Source organism: Lissotriton vulgaris, chromosome 5 (assembly GCF_964263255.1).
Source record: "Lissotriton vulgaris chromosome 5, aLisVul1.2, whole genome shotgun sequence".
Lineage (NCBI taxonomy): Eukaryota > Metazoa > Chordata > Amphibia > Caudata > Salamandridae > Lissotriton > Lissotriton vulgaris.
Genome location: NC_141693.1, coordinates 9032473 through 9059917, shown reverse-complemented (window position 1 = coordinate 9059917; position 27445 = coordinate 9032473). Strand labels below are relative to the sequence as shown.

The 27445-nt window shown below is 48.0% G+C and overlaps 1 protein-coding gene across 2 annotated transcripts in view; it reads left to right on the top strand.

Annotated features, from left to right (window-relative positions):
* Window positions 1–27445, top strand: part of LOC147709976 (H-2 class II histocompatibility antigen, E-S beta chain-like) — a 147240-nt gene that overhangs the window by 13110 nt on the left and 106685 nt on the right. For both annotated transcript variants that reach the window (XM_086920660.1, XM_086920659.1), the window contains exon 2: window positions 5755–6024. In XM_086920660.1, coding sequence (XP_086776786.1) covers window positions 5755–6024 — 270 coding nt within the window. The remainder of the gene's footprint in view (window positions 1–5754; window positions 6025–27445) is intronic.

Below are 27445 nucleotides of genomic sequence, written 5' to 3'. Positions count from 1 at the left end.
TGGGTCCCACTCTGCAACTCTGGGCAATAGCTTGCTTAATCTCCACAACGGCCCCCACAACGCTAAGGATGCCTGGCCTCCACCTTGGGGGTGCCCAGGAGTGGACACCTCACAGAGAAAGCCAGGATGGGTTCCACAGCGTTATTCGTACAAGCGCCTTGAGACCCTTGCGGGTGAGTAGTGCGCTATACAAGTATCATTTTACAAATGAACAAAATTACAAAAGCAGACGATAAGTTACATGAGGTAAAAGTGACAATTGTGAGCAAACAAAATACATGAGGTAGCAAACAGTGCATTACAGAAGGGAAAAGTGACAAGTGTGCAGGTTACAAGAGAAAACAAAGTACAGTTAGAGGCATAATACTGCAATATATGCTAGACACAGAAGCACAAGAACAAACGTTACGTAGGCAATGGTGGCACTTGTGCAAGTATCAACAGCAAACAAAATGTGAGAGGTAGCAAAACAGTGTGTTACAAAAGAAAAGTGACGTGTGCAAGTTACAAAAGGGTACCATACACAAGTACAAGGATAATACTGCAATAAATTGTAAACACTCAAACTACCAGAACACACTGGGAAGGCACTTCCATAGTCATGGAGAATAGTTTTCAGTGATGGGAGGTCTTTCTTCAGATAATAGAGAGGGAGTGAATTACTTTAGGAGGTGTCTTTGGAGGAGGAGAACTTTGAGGTCCGTTTTGAAGACCTGGGAGGAGGTGGTGGTCCGGAGCTGAGGCGGTAGTGAGTTCCATATTCTCACCGCGTTGCCTGAAAAGGATTGGGCCATCGTTCTTTCCTTCTTGAAAATGGGAGGTTCAAGCAGTAGATTTTTCGCATTACGTGATGGTCTAGAGCCTCCAGAGAGTTTCAGCTTGTTCGCCAGGTAGCGAGGAGAGGAGGAGTTCAAGGCTTTGTGGGTAATACAGGCAGTCTTGTAGATAGCTCTAGCCTCGATGGGAAGCCAGCGGAGGGAGGAAAACATCGGTGTGATGTGGTCGCTTCTTTTGGCCCCATAATTGAAACGAGCTGGCGAATGGAGAACAGGTCTAAGGGGGGACAAGTGGGATTTGGGGAGGCCAGTAAGAAGAGAATTGCAGTAGTCCAGTCTGGAGAGGACCAGCGATTGCACTTACCAGGGTTTTAAGGTCCTGCTCCCGAAAAAAGCGACAAATTCCCCAAAGAAGGCGCAATTGGTATCGAGCAGACTTTGCAATGGAATTGATGTGGGAGATTAGATTGAGTTTTTTGTCGAGTACGACACGAAAAGATTTTGCGCTGTCGACAATGATGGGTTTATTGTTAAGTAGATTAATCTGATCATCCATGATTGAACCGGGGGAGGTGAAAGCGAGGAGGAGAGGAGTAGGAATTCAGTTTGGCGGGATTCAGAATCAGTTGATGAGTTGACATCCAGTTTTGAATGGAGTCGAGAGTAGAGCTTAGGATGGAGAGATCGTGAGTGGAGGCAACCTTGAGGTAGATTTGAGTGTCGCCTGCATAGAGATGATAGTGGATCCCGGATTTACTTAGGAGTTTTCCCAGTGGTTCTAAGTAGAGATTGAACAAAGTGGGTGCAAGTATAGAGCCTTGAGGAACACCTTGACCTACGCCAAAGGAGGTGAAAGACTGTACTCTATTTTGATCATTTGGGATCTATCTGAGAGGAAGGAGGCAAACCATCTAAGCACAGTGCCCTCAATGCCCGTTCTCTGTTGAAGAGTGTTGAGGAGGGTGTTGTGATTGACAGTGGCAAAGGCTGCAGAAAGGTCAAGGAGAATTAGAAGACAGGCCCCCCCGAATCGATAATCCTCAGCGCGTCATCAATCACTTGCAGCAGGGCTGTTTCAGTGCTGCAGTTTTGGATGAAGCCGGACTGACAATTGTCAAGAAGATCATTGTCCTTGATATGACGAGAGAGTTGTTTCGCTACACATCTTTCTGTGATTTTCGCAAGAAAGGGTAGATTAGTGATGGGGCGGAAGTTGTTGAGGTCTTTCGCATCAGCAGTGGGTTTTTTAAGCAGAGGGGTGACCTGCCCAGTTTTGAAGGAGACAGGAAGGGAGCCTTGACAGAGGAAGCGGTTGAACAGAGTGGTCCAATAGGAAAGGGAATGGGTGTAGAAGTCAATGGCAATGGCACTGGGGATGGGGTTAAGAGAATGGTTGGAGGGCTTTGTTTCGCGGATGCACTTGAGGAGGTCATCTTCAGAGATGGGGTCAAAGTTCTGCCACATGGCTGAGGATTTGCGCTCCTCTGGAGGGGTAGGATGAGCGACCTGATCCACAAGTGATTTCACTTTTTCATCGAAGAACATAGCGAAATCAGCTGCTTGCTTTGTAGAGTCCTCCAACTTGGATGTTGGGGGGGGAGCAGTTAGGAATCTTGATGAGATTGAATAGTTTTTTGGGTCTATTTTTGGCTGAGTCAAGAAGGGTTTTGAAGTGCGATGCTTTCCCAAGGAAGATGTGCTTGTGGTACTTGGATCTTGCTGAGCAAAGCATGGCCAAATTATCTGTGAAGGGCACTTGCCTCCATTGTTTCTCCAGGAGTCTTAGCTCCTTCCTTTCTTCATGGAGGGATTTGTTGAACCAAGGAGCTGAGGGAGTGGGCCTTATCTTTTTGCTTTTGAGTGGAGCGACGTTATTGATTTCGGCTGCAAGGACTGTGAGGCATTGGGAGGTGAGTTCGTCAACATCTAGGTTCGGGTCTAGCCTTGGAAATGATAACAAAGCTGATTCACAGAGGGGTCCGACATCAATATTTTTCGCATCACGGAACCAGGAGGTAGCCCTCTTAGGTTGACCAAGGGTTATAGAGTGTGGTAGGTGAAGAGAGAATGGGATGAGGAGGTGGTCGGACCAGTCTACTTGAATGGGGGTAGTGATATGCCTGCTTTAGAAATAACAAGGTCCAGGATTGAGCCCTTAGAGTGTGTTGATAATGTGCAGTGTTGGATAAGATCGTTTGCAGAGAGAAAGTTGGCCAGCGAGTCATGCGGTACGCCCCAATGGAGATTAAAGTCACCCACGAAGGTCTGATTGTCACTTCGCGAATATTGGTCGCTGATGAAGTCAGTGAGTTCCTCCATAAATGAAGGGCCACTACCAGGCGTGCGATAAATGACATGGAATCTGAGGGGTGAACGGTGGTGCACTTGTAACTCAAGAGAAAGGCATTCAAAGGTGTGGAAGGAGCTGATAGGAGAAGCCTTAAGTTGAAGGGAGTTTCTAAAGATGACTGCAACACCTCCCCCCTTGCTGTCAGTTCGGTCGTTCCTAAACATAGAATAGCCTGTGGGTAATAGGAGATCAAATATAGAGAGAGAGGTATCTTTGAACCAGGTCTCTGTGAGGAAGAGCATGTCAATATTGTGAAAGGTGATGATATCAGAGATTTCAAGTTTGTGTTTTACTGCAGATCTGCAGTTGTGGAGCAGACAGCGCAGCTCTGTCAAGACTGTTTTGGTGACGGGGGCACTTGGGCTCTGAAGGGTGATCAGGATATTGTACTTATGCGGGGGTGCATGGGAGGGTTTAGGTGGATGCCTGGTTCTGACAGAGGAGATTGTCGGAATAGTGTAGATAGTAGGGTTACTAGGGGATGCAGGTTGAAGAAGGGTGGCTTTCAAGGGCTTGTGTGAGTTAACGAAGTTATCGGACGACAGGTTGAGCTTGGCTGTATTGGGGTGAGTGGGCGGGGTGCATCTCGTTGGAAGTTGGGAAGGGGTAGAGGTGCATGGAGAGGTGGAAATCTTGGAGCTTAAAAGTGAAATGGCAGCTACAAGCTGGAAGATGGAGGAGATAAGAGAGCCTAGCTTATTTTCCAGCGAGAGTAAGGCAGAGCACGGAAGGTTGGGTGGCTCGATGGAAACAGGAGGGGGTGGAATTAGTGGTGAAAAGCAGGGAGAGGTGGGGGGACAGGAGGTGGGTTGGGGTATGGGGTTCAAGAGTGGGGAGAGGTGGAGGCTGAGAGCGGAAGTTGGTGAATAGGAGGTGAAGGGAGAGTTGTCTTTGTTGGCGTTGCAATAGGGAGAGGAATTCAGGACATATTTAGGGGGAGATGGGTGCGGAACAAGGCGGTAAGGTGGAAAGAGAGAGGAGGACTGTGTGGAGTCATGGGAATGTAGGAGGTTTGGGAGGACAAGAGGCGAGGTGGTTGTATAGGTCCTGTCAGCTAGGAGAGGTGGCTGTGAGGGAACGGGCATCTGGCAGAGTGGGGGGGATTGAGAGAAAGGGAAGTTGAGGAAAGGAAGTGGTTCTGCTGGGCCAGAGGGAGGGAATTGGAAAGGGTTACCAAGGGGGGAAAGGGAGTAGCACAGCATTGCTGAAGGAGTGGGAGGAAGAAGAGATATGCAGTGGGTTTGTGGAGAAATCTGGGTAAATAACGAGGGGAGGAGGGGGTAGAAAAGAGGGGGGGAGGGAGGAATAAGGAGAGGGTTGGGAAAGTTAACTGGGGGAGAAGGTTGGAGGAGAGGTGGACTAAAAAGGGGAGTGACAGGAAGGAATATGGGGGCGGAGAAGAGATAGGAGTACCGGGATGGTGCAGAATGGACGAGGAGCGTATTCGCTGGAGGTAAGGCTGAAATGATACAGGGTGAGTCATACTGTGAGGGGGGAGGAATAGGAGAGGAGGTCACAGGGGAGGGGGAGGGAAGAGGGCCGACCTGTGCTTCTCGAGAGTGCAGCCAATTGGAGTGTAGGGGGGTCAGGGGAGGAGAAAGGGAGTAATGGGTAGAGCTAGAAGGAGAGTCCGGGGGAAAGACGGTCGCAGAGGAGGGGAGTAGGGAGGGGAAGAGGTGGTCAAAGAGCGAGAGACAGGTGTCTTTGCCTTGGATCATGAAAGTACCATTGTTATAGAGTGAGATAGTGAGGTGGCCCTTGAAACACACAGAGGGGGACATTTTTAGTTGTTTCCCATGAGGGATAGAGGAGGAGGAAGTGACGTTAAGGGAATTGTATAAGCTGGTGGACCAAGAGGGGGTGTCGTGAGTGAAGAAAATTAAGTCGTTTTTTAGCCTCCCAAAGGGACCATTGTAAAATTGATTAACAAAGAGGGAATCCGGGAAACGTTCAATAGTGTTGTGCTTCAAACGTTTTATTGCAGCTTTCGTTTGGTTGGGAGGATAATTGATTTTGTAGCAATTACTTCCAGCCTTGACTCGAGTGGTGGTCATGTTGGGAAAGGGAGGCAGAGGAGGGTAGGGGGGAAATGAGAAGGGTGTCACTAGGAGAGCGGTGGTGAGGAGAAGTAAGAGGGCAAAGAGGGGGCACATATTCCAGACGCTGGGTAAAGATATCAGAACTAATGTGCCGTCCGTGAAGTGAGGTAGGTGTTTGTTGGGCTCTTCATCTAGTAACACATGATGCCACCTGGCACTAGATAAAATTTACAAGGGAATAGTTTACATAAGATAAGACCAACTGGACTATTACATGAAAAACAATTCCTAGTACTACATATACGTACAAGGGCCTGGTGCCCTACAAACTGCGTAGTCTCTCTGGCCAACTGGCCCTGAATCCATAGTGTCAATGTTGCTGCCAATGCAGCGGGAGTCCTCCTTAACTCTTTCCTGGCACGGAGCTTCCCTCGGGCCCCTGCAGTGCAGTGCTGGGGGGTGGGTGTGTTCTCTGTACGTACAGGAGGGGCTGACAGCGGATGGTGCAGATCAGACCCCCGCACTCTGGGGGGGTTGTGTGATCCCGGCACGCCCCCTGACCCCTCACAGCTCTCTCTTCTCTCCGCAGTGGACTTCGTGTTCGAGAGGAAGGGCGAGTGTCACTTCCTGAATGGCTCTCAGCGGGTTCGGTACCTGGAACGCTACTCTTACAACCAGCAGCAGTTCCTGCACTTCGACAGCGACCACGGGTACTACGTGGCCGACACCGAGCTCGGGGGGCCGAGCGCCAAGCAGTGGAACAGCGACCCGGCGTACATGGAGCAGAAGCGAGCCGAGGTGGACATATTCTGCAGATACAACTATGAGATAAGCGAGGCCTACCTGTACAAACGGAGGCGTGAGTAAGGGAGCGGGGGTAACCAAGAGGCCCGGGCCCTCACAGCGGGAGGGGGTTCACTCACGGGAGGTGGGGGGGCACGGAGAGGCCCGGGCACTCACAGCGGGAGGGGGTTCACTCACGGAAGGTGGGGGGGCACCGGTGGCCCTCCGATCCCCACCCTTCTCTGCAGAGGCGCAGCAAGCCCTGTGGCCGCATCGAGATGGGTGGGGAGGGGGGTGCCGGCCCAAGACGGCAGGTGAGAGCTGGGGGGGCACCGCCCCCCAAGCCCCTCCTACACCACTGCTTCTCTGTGTGCGAGGGAGGAGGACCCTGTTGTGTCCCTGGCTGTGGGGAGCCTCTATCAACTAGGCCCTGCCTGTGGCGATAGATAATAATGGCACAGACACGATATGAGCTTGCACTGGTCTGCCCGGCATCACCAACTGGCGTACGTTAGGGCGGGGACCTCTATAGCAATATGGGTACAAAAACAAAGAACAGTCTTACGTGAAATGATCTCGGAGGCGGCAGGATGGCGCTGGGTTTCTTCTCAGCCGATGTTGGGATACCCCTCGACCCGGAGTGGCTCCAGCCTTTGCTGGGGATAGCGCCTCACGGGGAGCGGGCTCGGGATCACCCACATTTTGGTCCGTGCCAGAGCTTTCAGCCTCGCCCGGTCGGGGATTTTCATCGACAGTCTCATCCAGACCTCCTCTCGAGTGCTCTGTGTCCCACCATGGTGAAGAGCTGCCTTGCCCCATACGTGGTGACATCTGGATCTCTTGACTATCTGGAGCCTCAACAGCGCTTTCTTCAGAGTGATATTTCTTGAAGTGAGATACGTTGCGAGTCACTGTCTATCTGCCCCTGGTGGCAATGACTCGGGTGCCTCTTACGTTGATCACGGTCCATGGGCGTGTTTCATAGGGCAACCTGAAATTTCCACCGGTGGCACGATTTTCTAGTAGGACGGTATCTCCTCGTGTGATCTGTGGCGTTCTGGCTCTTTTCCGCTGGCTGACGGGAGCTTATGCTTTCCGGCGTCTGGCTTTCACTTGATCTTCATTTGAGGGATCGGGACGCCACTGAGGGTGATGTGGTATGGAATCAGCAACCACCCGTCCCATAAGGAGATGTCCAGGGGCGACCCCCGTGGTGGTGTGGGGTGTCTGCCGATAGCTCCTCAGAAATGTGAATATGGCCAGCTCCAGCGATTGCCCCTTGTCATGGGCTATGCGGGTGACTTTGTTGAGGGTCCGCATGAACCTTTCCACTTCGCCGTTGGCCTGGGGCCATCTTGGGGTTATTCGGCGATGTTGGATGCCCAATGTGCTGAGGTAATTGGCTAGTTCTTGTCCTTGAAAAGGAGGGCCATTGTCTGTCCTCAGCTTTCGCATCAACCCGTGTGCAGCCATGATTTTTTCCAACTAGGGAATGACTTCTGTGGCACTCGGAGTCGATACTATCTCCACTTCCGGATACTTAGAGTGATCATCAATGGCTACCATGGTGTGCCTGCCGTCCGGAAGGCTGCCAAAGTCGATGCTTACACACTCCCCGGGAGAACTCGGCCGAGGTTCCATGATTATTGGCGCCGATCTCCGGTCACTTGACAGGCAGCACAGGTTCTCACTGTGGCTTCCACGAGGTCGTCCATTAAGAGGAACCATACCTTGGTTCGCAGTCTGGATTTCGTCTTGACCATTCGTTGGTGACCCACGTGGGCTAGTTGCACCACTTGAGCAGTCAGAGATGATGGTATCACCAGCCGGTGACCTCGTAATAGACACCCAGTGTTGTCTTTGTTGAGTTCTTCTCGCACATGGTATAGGCTGTCCATAATTCTCTGAGCTCCAGGAGTCAATATTTTCCATTCCTCCTTGGCTTTCTGCCAGTTCCCGCTTTGGAGCGCCATCCGGACCCTTTGTACACACTCATCCCTTCGGGTGGCTTCCGCAATGCTCTCTAGAGACATGGGCATGGGGCACGACCTGGCAGTGACACATCTTACATATTCTTCGGTGTCGTCGGCGTCCTCAATTTCACCCGGTGTGGCGGCCCTTGGGTGGCGGGACAGGTAGTCTGCTGGGTTATCAGATCCTGGTTGGTACTCGACTCTACAATTGTAATCTTGTAATTGTAGCATCCATTTTTCGACGCGGGGGGGCTTAGGGGAGGTCCTTGAGAATAGGGTCACTAGCGGTTTATGGTCTGTGGCAACCACGAATGGCTTTCCGTAGACATACAGGTGGAAGTGCCGGCACCCCCAGTGGATGGCTATCGCCTCCTTCTCGATCTGGGAATATCTTCTCTCGGTGTCTGTAAGGGACCGGCTGGCAAAGGCTACCGGGGTCCAGTCTTCGTCCGCCCTCTGTCTTTGCATCAAGACAGCCCGAGTCCCACTGGTCCAGAATTTACCACTACAAGCGTTAGCTTCCTGGGGTCGAAGAATGCCAAGGTAGTTGTTTCAGAAAGGGCGTTCTTTATCTCCGAAAATGCTTTCGATTGCTCTGGGCCCCACTTCCAGGGCGTGGCGTCTTTCGTGAGTTCCCTCAACGGCAACGTTAGGTTGGCCAGATCTCGGATAAATCTTCCACAGTAATTTTTCATGCCCTGGAAGCTCCTGACTTCAGTGACAGTGGTAGGGGCTGCGGCTTCCTTTATGTCTTTGACCTTGTCCGGGTCAGGGTTGACACCCTCAGCGGAAAAGGTATATCCGAAGAACTGCAGCCTCCGTTTTAGGAATTCGCACTTCTTTCTATGTAACGTGAGACCAGCCTCTCGCAGCCTCCGAAATACCTGGGTCAGGCGGCTGTTATGCTCTGGAATGGTCCTGGCATGGACCATGATGTCATCACTGACGTTGATTACACCTAGTATATCTGCAATTAGCTCCTGAATCATGTTTTGGAATACTTCAGCCACGCTGGAAACGCCAAAACTGAGGCGAGTGTATCGGCGAAGTCCCAGGTGCGTGGAGAAGGTCGTGATGTTGCGTGATTCTTCATCGAGCACCAGCTGATGATAGCCTGACCGTAGATCCAGTTTAGAGAACCAGCCGGCTCCAGCCATTTCCCCTATAAGATCATCAATGGTGGGCGTTATGTGTCACTCCCGTTTGATAGCAGCGTTGGAGAGCCGCATGTCAACGCAAATGTGCACTGCTCCCGGTTGTTTGGGCTTTCTCGTGACCACGATGGGCGACACCCAGGGGGTGGGGCCGGACACTTTTTCTATTATTCCTGCCGCCTCTAGCTTCTTGAGTTCTGCTTCAACCAACGGCCTGAGGTGAAATGCAATTCGGCGATGTCGCAAGGCTACCGGTTGTACGGTCGGGTCGATGTGAAGATGTACCTTCTTCCTGGTGAACCTCCCGATGCCTTGGAATACGTCCACAAATTCCGTTACTAGTTGTTGGATTGTTTCTTGGTGCACTCCAAAAGCGAATGTGACCACCCCGAGGTCCTCTGCCGCTCGGCAGCCTAAGAGCATTCCTTGCCCATCTTCGGATACGAACACGTTGGTGGTGATGGACCGATCGCCATGCGAGATGAATGTCTTGAACTTTCCTCGAATTTTTAGCGGGGTGTCTTGCCCGTATGCGAACACGGTGATGGCCGAGAGGCTCAGCACTGGCGGTGGATTTAGCGTTTGGTGGAGAGCCGAGGCCATAAGATTTATGGTTGCTCCTATGTCCACTACGGCCATGACTTCTTGCGCGCCCACCTGAATGCCGCACTGCGGTAGTCGCCGGACTCTGCTAGTGGTATTGCCAACCATGTGCACCTTGTGCACCGTCCGCTCTTCTTCCTCGTCATCATCCATATCAGTCTGGCTGGGGTCTCCCTCCGGCACGGTGTACCACCTGTCGTGGCTTGCGAAATTTCTTAGAGCCGCAGACCCTTTCGAAATGATTGAAGTGCCCGCACCCTGAGCACCTTTTCCCTTTTGCGGGGCTTTCCGCTGCAGAATGTGGTGGTCCTCCACAGTAGCCGCATGTCTTTGGTGGCGCCCCCGTGGTGGTTCCCGGGCCTTTCTTGGTCCATTTCGTCGGGGTTCTGACAGTCACTTTGTTGACCGGCTCAGCCTTTACCGGCGCTTGGAGAGTGGCCTCCATATGGGCCGCTCGGGCCTTTGTTAATTCTTTGGTGTGCCCTAAGGTCAGGATGTACGCTAGCGGTTTGTCGGATTCTTCGAGAATACGCTCCCTAAGCTTGGCCGATGCACAGCCTTGGATTATCTGGCCGCGTATCTCTTCGGTGGTATCCACGAACCCACACGTTGAGGCTAAGCTCTTTAACCGGGCATGATGCGTGTCCAGTGATTCTTCCGGTAGTTGTCGTGCCTGCCGGAATATAATTCGCTCATAGTCCTGGTTAGCCATGGCCTCAAAATGTGCATTCAGAGCATTGATGAGCGAGTGGTGATTCTTTGGTGGGACCTCCACTAGGGTTTTGGCTATGTTGTGGACATCTTTCCCTCCCAAGTGAAGGACCATGGCGCGCTTTTGGTCTTTATGCACTTTGGTAGCTTCAAAAAATATCAGTAGGCGGTCTACCCAGTCCTTCCACTTTGGTGCAAGGGATGAGGGGGAGCCTTCCACCACAAATGGCTCGGTGGGGGGTATGGTGGCCATGTTTTTGGAGCCAATGCACAAGTCCACAGAGTGTGGCTGTGGTCAGGCGGTGATCCCACTGTTCCCTTGGTCAGTTTTGGCAATAGGTTGCACCGGTGCTTGGTGGTCGCTGTGGTTCCTTCACTCTATTGCCCTATGGTCCCTTGTTGCTCACTTTTCCAGTACTGGGGTACCATGAGCTCTCCCTGTGCTTCTGAGAGCTGGTGGGGGTTCCTGTGTTCTTCCTCAACAGTCTGGGGCTGTTGCAGGGCCTTGGGACACGTGCTCCCTAATGATTGCACTCTCTCTGGGCGTGGAGGATTGTATCTCCGCTCCCTGCGGCCTGCGCGCAGGCCGTGGGCGTGGCTGTCGCCTGGGGCTCGGCGCTCCCTCCCTCTGCGTGTTGTCCCGCCTCTTAGCGAGGCTAATAGGTAGCTCGTGGCTGTAGTTGCCTGGCTGGATGGAGCGCTGCTGTGCAGAGGGTGTGGCAGGTCGCGGGGACACCGTGGATCACCTCTGGCCTCTGCCGTCACTCCGGCCTCCTCACTGGCCTTCGGGGCACGAGCGCCACAAGCAGATGTCGGAGCTCGCGGCCGCCCCGACACTGAGATTCCTTCACGCCGCAAGAGGGGGGCTGATCCCACCCTCGTCACCAGCTGTTGTGCCCCTGGCTGTGGGGAGCCTCTATCAACTAGGCCCCGCACGTGGCGATAGACAATAATGGCACAGACACGATTCGCGCAATAAACAGACCACGCAGTGTCAGCGTAAAAGGCTATTTTATTAGACCAGAACTGCGTAATCTGTACATAACAGTAACATAAACAGAATAATAACAACAAACCCCCACTCACACTCCCTTCTCATTCGTTTCACTCGTTCCACTTCATCACAAAGCCCTAGAAGCTCCATACCATGCTTTATTCCTGCCCCTCAATCACTTGTCAACCAGCCCACTCCTTGCGTCCTGCCATTCATGCTTCTATCCGCCCTACGAACTCCCCCCCCCCAAGGGATGGGTGTGCCCGTTCTTGACCCCCCTGTCCCTTCAAGTCCCGCCTAATGCAGCTCTGGCCTAAACTGGCACGCTAGAGACCGACCCCAAAACCACCTCCAACAGCCGGGTGGGTGGGTGGCCTTTTTTGCTCCCTCCCGATGGTGCCAGGCGTAGGAAGAGGAAGTTCCCTTCCTCCCCTGCGCCTAAATACCCACCCCCTAACTCTTCCCCTTCCCCTACCTGGCCTATCGATGCGCGAATGACCCCGGGGCCCGGCATCGCGCAATAAACAGACCACGCAGTGTCAGCGTAAAAGGCCATTTTATTAGATCAGAACTGCGTAAACTGTACATAACAGTAACATAAACAGAATATTAACAACAAACCCCCACTCACACTCCCTTCTCATTCGTTTCACTCATTCCACTTCATCACAAAGCCCTAGAAGCTCCATACCATGCTTTATTCCTTCCCCTCAATCACTTGTCAACCAGCCCACTCCTTGCGTCCTGCCATTCATGATTCTATCCTCCCTACGAACTCCCCCCCCAAGGGATGGGTGTGCCCGCTCTTGACCCCCCTGTCCCTTCAAGTCCCGCCAACCAGTGAACCCCCTGTAGGGCGGTTCACTGCCCCACCCCCCCTCCAGGTCCGCCAGTCCGCACCACCCACGCCAGCATTCACTCCCTGCGACACCAGATGGCCTCATTCCACAACTTGCTCACCACATCTCTCATCTCCATCATGTAATAAGCATTGCCCAGCTGGGACAAGAGCACCCCGTCGTCCCTGAAAACTAAATTTTCCTCCAGTCGGATCCCGCCATGTGCAATAACTTTAATGTCTTTGTCACCACAGTAAAGTCTCATTGCCCTATTGAGCTTCCTTCGTGCCTTTTCGATTGCCCCATGCTTCATAGCCCCTCTCCACACTTTCCTGGGGACCAACTCTGTCCAGGCAATGCAAGTCCCTGCAAGCCTCGCTTTCAACACATCCAGGTCCCGTTGCATGAGTTGTAAAAGTGCCAATCCGGACAGCTGCACCAGGTCATTTTCCCCCAGATGTATGATCAACAAATCAGGACATCCCCTCTGTGGGATCATCTTCGCGAGCCAGGGCAGTAGTGCCCCCCATCGAATGCCACTTTTGCCCCACCATTGTACCTCGTGCAAGTGTCCTTTCAGTCCCAGGTTACGGCCGTAAACCTGCTGCTCCGCATAATTGGAAGCCCAAAGCATGAAGGAGTGCCCAACAATCCATGTCACCGTCTTACCGCCCGGTCCACCCACGCAACCTACGAAGAAAAAGATGTTAGAAAAGGGAACAACAACATGAATCAACCAACATCCTGCCTGGGACCACCATACTTCCTCACATACCTCTCGCAACAGCGTGACTTCCATCGCCCCAGTCTCCTAATCCTATCCCAGGACCAACCCAACCTGGCCGCCGCTGTCGCAGCCCCGATTCGGAAAGAGTGGGTCCCGAAACCAGACGCATCCATGCCCAACCGTCGCAAAGCCTTGCGCAACACAGCCAACAACTGGCCCGCCGTCATTCTTGCTCCAGACGCATGACAAAAAATCTCCCCACCTGCCCCACTCACCGTCCCCAGGAAAGTACGCCATTCCAACACAGGGCAAACCGCCCCTCGCGTCTCATTCAGCCATAACCACTTGCCCCTGCCCAACTGATCAGTCTTGGAGCACCGCAGCCAAATACCCAAGCGCCCCCCATCCACTCGAATCTCCTCAAACAACCTGCCAGCCCCTCTCCTCCTACCCAACAGCTCAGCACCCTAAATGCCCCGAAAAACATCCACACCATACACAAGCGGAAAAGGCCAACCTCAACTAGGTCGTAACAGCATTCCGGCAACACCCCAACCAGCCAGACCAACAACTCAAAAGTTACAGCTTCCCTCAGCCTGCCCCCCCACTACCTTGCTCCCTGCCCCAACCCCGCAACATCCTCCTCAGGATCACATCCTTGGTTGGGTCAAAACCCAGATTCTGTACTCCTGAGGCACAGCCGGGAGCTCCGCTCAAATTTGTATCATTTTTAAAAACTTTGTGTGAATTGATTTTAAGAATTGCGCACCTCTCCCTCAACTGCTAGGCTGGTTGGGGCACTTATCCTGTACCTAATTACCCGTGCAGCCAATCTGAACGCTGCCACGGGATAGGAAATCGCAAGCACGGCCATCAGCGAGCGAGCCTGCTCACAGGCCACGCCCACTTCTCCAGGCCACGCCCCCCCTGACTATAAAAAGCGCCGACGCCCAGCCCTTCCCAGACTCTGTACTCCTGAGGCACAGCCGGGAGCTCCGCTCGAATTTGTATCATTTTTAAAAACTTTGTGTGAATTGATTTTAAGAATTGCGCACCTCTCCCTCACCTGCTAGGCTGGTTGGGGCACTCATCCTGTACCTAATTACCCGTGCAGCTGATCTGAACGCTGCCACGGGGTAGGAAATCGCAAGCACCGCCATCAGCGAGCGAGCCTGCTCACAGGCCACGCCCACTTCTCCAGGCCACGCCCCCCCTGACTATAAAAAGCGCCGACGCCCAGCCCCTCCCAGATTCTGTACTCCTGAAGCACAGCCAGGAGCTCCGCTCGAATTTGTATCACTTTTAAAAACTTTGTGTGAATTGATTTTAAGAATTGCGCACCTCTCCCTCACCTGCTAGGCTGGTTGGGGCACTCATCCTGTACCGAATTACCCGTGCAGCCGATTTGAACGCTGCCGCGGGGTAGGAAATCGCAAGCACCGCCATCAGCGAGCGAGCCTGCTCACAGGCCACGCCCACTTCTCCAGGCCACGCCCCCTGACTATAAAAAGCACCGACGCCCAGCCCTTCCCAGATTCTGTACTCCTGAGGCACAGCCGGGAGCTCCGCTCGAATTTGTATCATTTTTAAAAACTTTGTGTGAATTGATTTTAAGAATTGCGCACCTCTCCCTCACCTGCTAGGCTGGTTGGGGCACTCATCCTGTACCTAATTACCCGTGCAGCCGATCTGAACGCTGCCACGGGGTAGGAAATCGCAAGCACCGCCATCAGCGAGCGAGCCTGCTCACAGGCCACGCCCACTTCTCCAGGCCACACCCCCCACGCCCTCTTCCTGCATAAAACTATGTGTAACACCCGGACACGCAGCGGATGGGCGCAGCGGGTGCGCCGTCAGCGCGCCAAAGGCGCTCCTAAGGCAAGCCCGTCTGGGCCCGTCCGGGCCCAGCCGGACCCAGGCCCAGGACCTCTGCCGGATTTGCTGCCTGATCGTTTGGTGTACACAAGTGGCATGCTTCGGGCTCTTCACCAGGAAAATAATCAGGACTGCCTCTACATCCACGCTGAAGGTAAACCTGTTGCGTGCTTATCTAGGTTCCTGATCGATACTGTGACCTTATGCCCCTATTCGGCTATAAATCCATTTGTTCCCTATATTGGCATAACCGTTCAAGTGCGATTTTCTGAAAAGTCATCTCTGGCCTCACACGAACAGAGCCACATTCCAGCATGACTCTCTGCTACTTCCTTTGCGACCAATTAGTGCAATGACAGAGCAGCAGTCACTATCTGAAATTCCTAGATAACACTCCGAGTTCTTCAACAAGATAAAAACTTAGCAAACCTGGAAATCCCCGCTTGCTATGTTTTGATTAGTAATGGAACTCTAATGAGCAACTGATAACTGTCACTTCCTAGTGACATCTTTAATTGACGTCTTATGTCCAGCAAACTTGCGTCAAACCCGGCACCTGTCAGGTATAAATATTACCAACGTTGCCTTAAGCAATGAGAGAGATACGAGCTGTGAGTTCGTTGCCTGTTGCTGATGCCAGCTGCCTGCATGACCCTGTGTTGGTAAAAACTAGCACTCTGTCGCTGCAGCCTGCTATCCTGTGGTGGTGAAGCTGCTGATTACCATTATCGCCGCTACAGCGCGAACTATGGTGCAGTACGCTTGAGGAGCCGAGCAGCCGTCCTCTGCGAAGACATCCAGCCGATTCCAGCTGCCCGCGGACGCTGTCACCCCTCCTTCCTCGACGCGCTGAGAGAAGCCGCTGCATTTCTCGTGCAGAGAAATCCAGTCCCGGCGCTTCCGGTTTACCCTCGCGGGTGACTGGGATATCGAGAGAGACCCCTGAAGGAGATACCAATCCTCCATCATTCTATTCAGAGGTATGGTGTTGACTAAACCCTTAGACGAGAATTCTTGAAACAAACCTTGGCAAAACCAACTTAACTTAAGCTACTTACTTACTCCCCTTCTCACGTGTTAGGCTTAGGTCAGGCACAGTGGGGTAGGCTTAGTTAGAAGCACCAGTTGAGTATGTTAGCCTAATGTATATATGACTGTATATATGTTTTATTACTTTTAAACCATTGTATGGCTAAGAAACCATATCAATGCTTTTACAGTTCTATTTCGCAATCCTTATCTTACTGTACGTACTTTTTATAATAACAATTATTGCAATTGTGGCAATACATTTCTCTTGTACGAGAAGAAAGACTGTTCAATAAATGTTAACCCTTTATTGACAAACGCCCGTCTCTCTATTCTCTACATCTCGTGAAAGTAAACTGCACCAGACTGACTGAGTGAAATCCATGTCTATTGTTTCACACGACCCTAGAGATTGACTCTTGATCTGAGGAGCAAAGTTGTCATGTTGCACGGTTGTTGGAAAACTGAATCCCTTCTTGTCTGTGCCAAGGAAGCTGATCACTTCCTATGCAGAGAAGAAAGTTTCCAGTGACCTCTGAGCTAGTTGGTAACACAACCCAATTAAGTTTAGCATAGTCAGTGGAGGCCTGGAATATAAGCAGTTCCACGTCGATACTACTGTTTATGTTATTCCAATGCGCAGGGCCTAGTGGGAAACTAGGAACTACACTACATGGCGCCCAAACGTTTGGTAAGGCGATAAACTAACGCAAGACTTGTAGAGTAACTCAGTCGTGCATATTTCACACCCCTTTCTCCCGTAAAATACTCCAATAGACGTCTGGAGTGGGTGAAAGGTTAAAATCCGCCCGACCTTAGTAGGAAGAGATTCCTATGTAAAGCTCTGGTTTATTCAACGTTGAAGGATACAGTGTTCCAAAAAATTGTGCATCTAATCTTTGTCTCCTTGGAGACCTACTCTGCAAAGCCTGCATTTCTAAAAAATGACAGACAGTGAAGAAGAAAGGGAAGCAGTTAGACTGGCTTCCATACTAATAGAGGAGGACTCGAGTCTCCTACAGGCAGACCCGGATGCTATTATCATCCCGGTCCAGTTAAGAAGATCTATAACTTTAAAACTTATAGAAAACGGACTGACACCTCAAGGTGGTATAGTAATTTTCGTGATAGAGGCTCACGAGTATCGGCAGACAGAGGTATTCTATTCATGGATAAACTTTCCAGCGGTAAACGCTATAACACAAGAGTTTCACTATTACAAAATAGAGGAACCTCCGGGAGAGTACGCTCCTTTCGAGGAGATTGAAATCCCACTTAAATTTCAAGAGCACCTGCTCTGGTTTAATGGCGCCCTAAAACATAATGATCACATAACTAGGTTCGGTCCACTAGGTAGACCAGGAGCCACGTGGCCGGTTCTAGCCAGCTACACACCACATCCTGACATTGCAAGAATGTCTAGAGAAGAGCTGTTAGCACAGCTAAACACATTAATAAAAATACATAGGCAATTAGTCCAATATGTAATACGGACTGCAACAGTCCAGCCAGCTGTTAATACACCACAGCTGACCCCTCATCAGGGGAACACAAATAAAATTACACCACAGAACATACAGTCATGTCTTGGTAAAACACCCGTAAAACGGGAACAAATTCCATTCTGGTTAGCCCAGAAAATCACTCAAATAGAGGCAGTATTTCCTGATACTACCCCTATAGAGAAACACAGAATCTTGACCATCTGCCTTCCTATGGGAATCGCACCACACGTGGAGGACTGCGACACTTGGGGTACAGTCTTTGCTTCCATTTACACAAAAACACACGGTGTTCCGTCTATGGCGGTAATACCAGAAGTGCTAAAACAGATTCAAAATGAATTCGGTCCAGAGCCCGCTTTAAATCTAGGTATGAAATTACTGAAAGACTTCAAGCAGGTCACGGCTATATTATTAGCCAACATAAAGGGAGAAGCAGCATCTGTGGCGATCCGCCAGAAGTTGAGGGAAACAGATATAAAAGATCCTGTTGAACTTGCAAAAATCATAGAAAAATGCTATGAAGAATTAGGTAGAGACAGCTTGGGTGGAAAACCAGTTAAGCCCCAACTGCTCGAAAATCCTGAAAAATTATTTATTAAAAATAATTCAAATACTCCTAAAAAGAGCTGGGATGGAAATAAACAATCCACTCCCAAGGAAAAAGTTTTCCAGTCCAGAGGAAGGTCTCCTCGACGGAGGGAAAGAACTCCGACTCGAGAACGCCAGTCTCCCCAACGGGAGCCCTCTGAGAAAAGATATAACCTTAGAAATAGGGATAATATAAAAAAACCTGATAGATATCAAAGTATTGATACACGTCCCTCTCGATCTTTTCCACAGAATTCGGAAAGAAGAGGACGGTCAGACCCAGGAGAGCACACCAAGTCCAAAGACAAGGAACCTGCTCAGAATAAGAAATCTCAATTTCAGAAAAAGAAGGTAGCCAGTATTAGAGTAATCAACCATGCCGAGAATACTGAGGACACAGTTGAAAAACGGGGAGTGGGCATTGACAATGTTGGACAGTGCAGCAGAAATCAGTATAGCGCGCAAGATCTTGATGAGTCATCTGGAGACAGTGGACACGAATGAATTCATTCAAGTTGAAACTGCCGACACCAGACTTAGCGAGCCCCATAAAATATACGAAATAACATTGCGTATAGAGGGTGATAAGACTAGGAAAATTAAGGGTCTGTTTTGGGATAAGCTCTCAAAAGGCTATGATATTCTGTTAGCTGAAAAAGATTGCCCCCAGAGTTTGTCAGGGAGTGCCCTCGTGGAGAAGAAGTGATTATGCCTGCCTTCTCGAATCACATACCGATTCACAAAAAATACACATATGCAAGGAAATGGGCAGTAGCCCAGGCACCTGCATTGTATAAAAATCATGTAGGATGGGATGAGGATTCACCACCTCACAAAATCCAATTAAAAAGTGAACCAACTGCCCAACCGCAGTATCCCATAAAGCAAGAAGCTAAAAAACAAGTCAGGGAGATCTTAGATCAACTTGAGTACCAGGGGGTGATTGAAACATGCACCTCTCAAATGAACAATCCTTTGTTTCCTGTCTCCAAGCCAGACAATTCATATCGTCTAGTTTTGGACTACAGACATCTTAATACATGCTGCAAAACTTTTGCAGTACAAAACTCGCATAGTGCAGCCCTAATGAATAATATAGTTAGGAAAAAATACAAAACGACATTAGACATTTCTAATGGTTTCTTTTGTCAAAACATTGCACCAGAAAGCAGATATTTGACCGCTTTCTCCGCATTTGGGTCGCAGAAAAAATTCTGTCGACTCCCACAGGGGTTCAAGAACAGCCCAGGACTATTCTCAGCTAGGGTAACAGAGTTACTACAAATCTATGATGATGAAGCATTGTCTTACGTAGATGATATTTATCTCACAGACGGCGACTTGGATACTCACTTGAAAAGAGTGAACACCATTATACTTGGGTTCGCAGCAGAGGGTTACAAATTCAACTTTAAAAAGTCCCGAATTGCCCATCTGACAGTACTGTTCTTAGGGTACGAATTATCAAGTGAAGGGAAAAGCCTAGCGGACAACTTCTTAGAGAAGTGCGCTGTACTCCAAGCTCCAAAAACGCTGAAGAATTTACAATCCATTCTAGGTTTTCTGAATTTCGGAAGAACTTACATACTAAATTACGCAGAGAGGGTTAAACCTCTCTACGAACTAATAAAACCTGATTTAAAACAAATCAATTGGACTCAAAAACACACAGAAATTTTGAGATCACTGCAAACAGACATGTTAGCAAAAACAAAATTAGATACACGTGACAACACGATCGATCTTGTAATCCGAGTCATCCCAGGAAGATGCGGATTCACGTACCTGACCTCTAATGAGGGAGAAAAGGTACCTATTTCAATTAAATCTCACTTGTACACACAAGCAGAAAAAACATTCAGTCACACAGTAAGAACTGTGAATGCAGTGCAAATCGCATTAGCAAATGAACGAGAACTAGCACACGGCAAACGGATTAATATCCTTACAGCGGAATCCGCCTTCGAGGCGCTATTCAGCCCAGTAAACCTGCCTACAGTGTCACTGGATCCGAAATGGATACAGTGCATAGATTCTCTTGGAGCGGAAGACGTGAAATACTATTTCGCCCCGCAATACAAAGAACTGAATGATTTAGAATATGAAGAAGAATATCCTCTGCCAATCGAAATTCTGCCTCTCCCACAATACGCCTGTATAATCTATACAGATAGCTTTGTACAGCATTTTAATGTAGAGAGCAAATCCTACAATGCAGCATGTGCGATTATTAAAGGTCGTTGGCTGTGCGGTAAATTCAGACCGAAAGTAACAAAAACTGAATCTGTAAGAAACTGTTCGGTTCAGAGAACTGAAATCAGATCTTTAAAGATGGCGCTCGAAAATGCAGAACGCGAATTCCCCACACTTATAGTGTGCGATTCTCATTTTTGCGTCAATTCATACAACAATAAACTGCAGAGTTGGATCGAAAACGACTACAAAGATGACACAGGTGCCACAATAAAGCATAAATTGCTCTGGAACGAGGTAGCTCTTTTACACAAAGAACTACAAAAGACTCACGTGATTCACGCACAGAGTCTTCAACGTGATGGCGTTCACGTTGCAGGGAATTCATTGGCTAATACAGCCAAAGCGGAAGCAACTAAACCGGCTTCCGTAGCCACAAAAAAACGTACAGATAAGTACAGATAAGTACATAGACGGGGAAACCATGCTGGCAGTAAAAATGACCGTAAAAGGCGACTGTGCAGCACTACCCGTAAACTATCCACCCAATTATGCATACATAATCGATGCAAACTCCGTTCCTTTTGCTCGAATCCCTGGAGTGGGGGATAGAGTAATTCCAAGGGGGGCAATTATATCCCCAATATACAAAAAAGGAGATAGAAAGGATCCGAAAAGTTATCGGCTAATAGCCCTCCTAGACAACGAGGCCAAGTACTACGCAGGCCTCTTACTTCAGGAACTAACTCTATGGGTAGAAGAAACCTCAACAATCCCGTTCAACCAAACCGGCTTCAGGAAAAACATGGGGACATCTACCAATATCCTAGCCCTGTCATTACTGATCGACTCAGCGCAAGAAGGGAACTATCCCTTGTACCTGTGCTTCATAGACTATAGCGCTGCATTCAACCGGGTAGACAGAAACCTCTTGTGGAAAAAACTGAAAAGAATGAACATCCCAGACGATCTACTGAACCAGCTAATTCTCTTGCACAGTGACACGTGGGTGCAGGTCAAACTAGGCCCTGGAGAATTCTTAACCAAGAAAATTCAAACCCACACAGGTGTAAAACAAGGCTGCGTTTTAGCGCCAACCCTATTCAACCTTTTTATGGCTGAACTATCCACAAAATTAAACGCAAATAACTCACATGCTCCAAAATTAGGGGGCAAACAGCTTTCTTCCCTATTCTACGCCGACGACCTGGTGCTGATCAGTCGGACACAGATTGGGCTACAAAGGCTCCTCGATATCACTGCGGAATACTCCAAAGCCAATAAACTCTGTATTAACTACAGTAAAACAAAAATCTTGCCCCTTAATTATCGTAAGAAAAATTTACCATTTAGATGGCACTTGGACTCGAACAAACTGGTGACCACAAACAAATATTGTTACCTGGGAGTGATTATAGACGATAGGGGTAGCTTTAAACCACAACTGGAGGAGATCAAGAGGAGAGGCTTAATGATAGCAGCATCACTTAGGAACCTTAAAAACAAAATCGTTGGCCTAAACCTCGCCCCCTTCCTACAAGTAATCCAAGCCAAGCTGATTCCATCTATCACATATGGAAGTGAAGCAATGAGAGGGAGGGACACGGGAACTCTGAACAGAGTAGTCTCAAAAGCAATGCGCATCATGTTCGGTCTTCCGAAATACATCTCACCGGCGCAGATCCGCCTAGAATTTGGGATGGCCAAAGAAGAACTTGCACGAAAGGGAACTTACCTTAAGACCTGGTACAAAATAAGCAGAGGAGAAGAAAACACCCTTAACGCACTCCTCTGGAAAGAGCTACAAAGTAAAAGCAACAGTCCAGCGAGACATTTCCTGGAGGATGCCATCAATCATCTTGGGGCAAGGCAGCTATGGGACCTCCAAGGGAGCCCATCAGGCTTCAAAAAAATCATAAACAAAATCGTCAAGAAAGAAACCCTCCTGCAAGACAAAGCTTCACTAGCAAAGAGAGCACACGGCTGGCTGACCGTGCAAACATACAATAAACTTACTCCACAGTCGTACCTGGTGAACAGCTTCTCCAAAACAACAAAAGAATCGTTTTTAAAACTACGACTTGGAGTGCTACCAGCAGCGGACCATATGGCCCCATGGCTGCGGCCACCAAAACCAGCAAAATGCCGCCTGTGCGGAATATATGAGGAAAACATCACACACCTCATAACCATTTGTAAAGAGCTGCAGCAAGACCGGAAGAACTTACTGAGACCCTTATTTTTAAATAAGGGAATCAGGTCCTGCAGAGAAGCAGTTTTGAGCTGCTTTAGAGGAGACGACGTGCAGATGGCCTGCCGACTGGTAAAATATCTCGGAGTGGCAGAATCCAGGTTCAAAACGACGAGACCACAAGTGGACACCGATACCACCTACATAACATCATCTGCCTCCAGCCCTCAGACCGGGCAAGAGACCCATATAGACCAAGAACATTAAATCATTTCCCACAAGAGGCACGATCATCATGGGAGATAGCCGGTCTGTCCCCGGTGGGGAAAGAATAACCCATTTGCCGGAAGCAAGCGCTTGGACAGAAGTACAAATTCCTACTTAAAACAGAAATTTATCTGTACCCAATGTTGGATGAACATTGTCCAACCTTTTATGGTTTTATACCGACCTTTTTAATTTGTTTCCTTCTTCTTTTAACTGACCATTTCTTTTATTGCTAAAAGCTATTTGTAATGGTTTTTATTAACTGTACAATAAAGCATTTATTTACCTTGAAAAAAAAAAAAAAAAAAAGATAAAGCTACTTATCTAGGGATAACTATCACATCCAAACTGGAAAACCTAGTGGACTTAAATCTAAAGCCTTTAGTAGATACAATGCAAAAAGACCTCCGCCGTATTAATAATTTACATCTATCGCTGATCGGTCGGGTAAACACACTCAAAATGGTCTACTTCCCAAAAATCCTGTACATGTTAAGAGCTATAAATCTGGAAATTTCAGATCACTGGTTTAAAACAATGGAGCGTGCTTTCTCAAGCTTTCTTTGGTCTTACACCCGACCTCGACGTGCTTATAAATGTTTGACGCTCCCAAAAGAAAAAGGAGGACTCGCCCTCCCGAACTTAAAGGTATACTATTGGGCAACAGTCTTGTTATATAGCCATGAGCTCTTTCATCTCGATGGGATAGAAACACCACTGGGCAACAGCTGCCCGTCTATTTATCAACTAATCCTGGGTCACAAAAGTACGGGCTATCTATGGAGACACCTTTTTGACAGCTACCACAAAAAAGTCAGGTTAAAAACACTCCTAGGATCTTTCAAAGTATGGAAAGCTGTGAGAAAACTACTTGGTATAGGACGTATATCTTTCTACTCCCCTCTTCAAAATAACGCTGTTCTACCTGAAATATTTAGCGGGGTATGCATGAACAGATGGAAGGCTGCGGGAATTACCCACATAGGATGTATGATCTCCTCAGGAGGGTTATACTCCTTTGAGGATTTACGAGAAAAATATCACCTGGAATTGGAGAGACTTTTTCAAGTATCTCCAAATAAGAGACTTTATATTGCAACATAATAGAGAAAATAAACTATCTTGTGAGATTGATATTGCTAATATATTAAGTAACCCCAGGGAAAAAATCAGGATTGGGGGGATGTATGCTCTTTTACTGTCTCACTTTCCGGATGATTTACAGAAAATTACACAAAAATGGCAGAACAAACTTAATATCACATCAGAAGAATTTAAACTTGCATATGATCACTCACAATCTGTTCTAATGTCAACAAAATTACAGACTCAATTTTACAAGATATGCTTTTTTATGTACTATACCCCAGACAAAATAGCCAAATGGGGGCGTGGGAGAGGCACATGTTGTTTTAGATGCAATTTACCAAGTGCTGATTGTTTACATATATTCTCTGCGTGTGCCTGCTTAACATCTTTGAAATTAAGTATTGAACGCTTTTTATCATTGGTTTTAAATGCAGCAATCACCCTCCCTGATGAAACAGTACTGTTGGGTATAACGAATCTGACTAATCCAATAATTGGGCACAAATTAATTTTTATAGCAATGGCTGTTTTAAGAATCTGCATAGCCTCTGCCTGGCTTGACCCCATCGCCCCATCATTCCAACAATGGTTTTCAAGACTGCTAGCCATATATAATTTAGAGATGGCTATTTACAAGACAAAAGGCAGGTAGCGACGGATAAAAGGGTTCCAAATTTGGCTTCCTCTAAGGGAATGGTCTCAACGCCAAAATAGCACTTAGCTACACTACAGCTTATATATCAGAAAATCGAAGTATCGGTAATCTAAATCATGTTTAAATAACTTGCTATACTTTAATTGAAGAGCATAATCTATCAATGTTTTTTTTCTCTGTTTCTCTTATGAATTACTAGCTTCCATTTCTTTCCTCCTTTTACAAAAATACTGTTTTTCTTATCATTTTCTAAATTCATATCAATATTGCCTGTCCTGGAGGAGGGAGGGGGGACACAAAATGCATGTTTGTTGTAAAAAACCATATAAAGATATTTAAAAAAAAAAAAGAAAAAAAAGAAAACAGTCTTATAAACACCTCAGGCTAATGCTTTGACTGAGAGGATGAATCGAGTTGTCAAGGATTGTGCTCAGGGTGCTCTTGAGTTGAAAATATCTTTCAGTGGTTTGTTGAGGGATACATGGTGGGCACACCGCACCACTCCTAATGTAGTCACGCAAAAGTCTCCTTTTGAAGCTTTGAGAGGAAGGAAAGCTGTTTCAAAATTCAACCCCTCTTGGCTGCCTGTGTGTTCTGATGTGAGTATTTCTGATGAAACAAGGCGTTCTAGAATTTCAGAGTATCAACGTAAGTACAACATTAACTATGACTCCAGAATGCGTGTGAAAAGCAAGAAGTGGAATATTGGTGACAAAGTTATGGTGAAAAATCCTAGACATACTTTGAAAGGCAATTCTAGTTTCATTGGTCCTTTCACTTTTGCTGCCATCAGAAAGAATGCTGTGAAAGTGGACACAGGATGTCCATGGAGTATGTCTAGGCTGGTGAAATACTTTTGGAAATCCACAAATGTACATATTCCGAGTGGTCATAACTACTCAGATGAGAGTACCCATTACAAGGAATTTAAAACTTCTTTGAGGAGAAGTAGGAATCTGCCTGTGAAGTTAAGAGACTACATTTTGTATTGATATTACATTCTCTCACGACATGTTTCTTTGCAGGATCTTTCCTTGTAAGGTTAAAAGAAATGTCTTATATTGATGAAATATTCTCTTGTACTATGTTTCTTTGCAGGATTTTTCTTCCTTGTTTCAAATTCTCTGTTATGTAATTATTTTGTTAATTTCATTCACTTGTTATTATTAATTCTTTGTGTAAGGGGGATGTGACTTTACCATGTCATGGAATGTCGTGAGGCAAGTGATTCTATGAATCACTCATTCCAGAGCTGGACATCCTGCCGGACAGTTGGTGCTGTGTCATTTTGCTGAATGTACCTGATTAAACATTTAATCAAATATTACAGCATGAAGAAGACTTCTTTTCTACACAGCCCAACACACGATCTTGATAAATTTGTATTCGTTATTCTTAAGTTGCGCAGTACAGCAGTAAGGGTGCTGGCAGCAACAAGCAGGATACAGGCTCTCCGCCGCATACATTGTAAGTTCCATCTTATAAACACATTCCCTGTGGCATATTAAAGTTCTACATTTTACATTCTACTCTACAAAGAAACCAAGTTACTACACTACCTCAAATCTGCTGTCAATGATTGATTAGTGAAGAGGTCCCAGAATGCTGGAAACAGGCAATAGTGACTTTGTTACTCAAGAAACCAACACTTGATCCTCTTTCCCCGTCTAGCCCTAGACCTATCTCCCTGTTACCCTACCCAGTAAAAAATTTTGAGTGAGTAGTTAGTAAATCTTTGTCCCATTTCACAGAGGATAATCATTTACTGGATGAGCTGCAATTCGGATTCCGTCCTGAGCACGGAACAGAAACAGCCCTAGTGACTGTGTTTGATGATCTGAGAATGCGAGCTGACAAGGGACAATCGGTCGTATTAGTGCTGCTGGACATGTCAGCCGCATTTGATACGGTGAACCATGGAATGATGCTAAAAGGACTTCGAAACATTGGAGTTAAGGGTCAGGCATTAAAATGGCTTCAGTCCTGTCTATCGGACAGGACACAGGCAGTGAGTATTCAACCTTTCACATCTTCAAAGACATCTGTCCAACAGTGGGACCCGCAGGGATCAGCAATTAGTCTGATTTATTCAATAAATACCTGCATCCACTTATTCCTATTATCAAGACATTTGGAGTAGAATTAGTCAACTATGCTGACGATACACAGCTTGTGTTTTCATTGGAAGGGAATCACATAATTTCCATGGATACATTTCATAGGTGCATGAAAACTACCACAAACTGGCTTAGTAACATCTTCCTCCAATTCAAATGGAGACAAAACAGAAGTTGTATATTGCACTACGAGCAAAATAGCTCGCCCCCTTCCGGTTGACTTCCGGCTCACCTCCACAGATACACCGTCAATCCCAGCTAAAACAGTACCCAATCTGGGGGTAATGATGGATAACAATCTTCAACTGGACTCACAAGTAAACACAACTGTTGGCACCTGCTTTTCTTTGATTAGAGCGCAACGAAAGATTCTCCTACTATTGCCAGTTTCTGATAGAAGACAAGTAGTGAGGAGTGTCATTCTAAGCAGGTTGGACTACTGTAACTCCTTGTATTGAGGTAATAGAAAATTTAGGTAGCCAAAGTGTCCCCTACTCGCACCCTATCCATGCACCCATGTTCCTTGTATGTCGTGTAACTTCTGTTGTGTTCATGCTAGAAAGACGCATATGGGTTTGCGTCGATCCTTAACATGTTATCTATCCAGTCATGCATGAATATCCAGTTCATTAAGTTTCTAAACCTATGGTGCCAACGTCTTTACATGGTGCACTTTTGAATCTCGCTCACGTTTTCTCCATGTTTCCGGGCACAGTCGAGCTAGGCCCTTAAACGAGGCCCCGAGCCTCATCTCTCCTGTCTCTGAAAGCTGTATGCATCCCTGACCTCTACCTTACATCCTGCACAGACGAGCGTTGCCCGGCTCGGCCTGCTTGCCTGCCAAAACGTTATTTTGCCTACAGTTATCTGTTCAGCCTCCGCGAAAACACATTCCAGTCTAGTGAAATAGGTAAACATATTACCGGCTGCAAAGCAAAGGGCCTTGCTTTCCTGTCTCCATGCAAGTAATTTACTGCTCCCGTTACC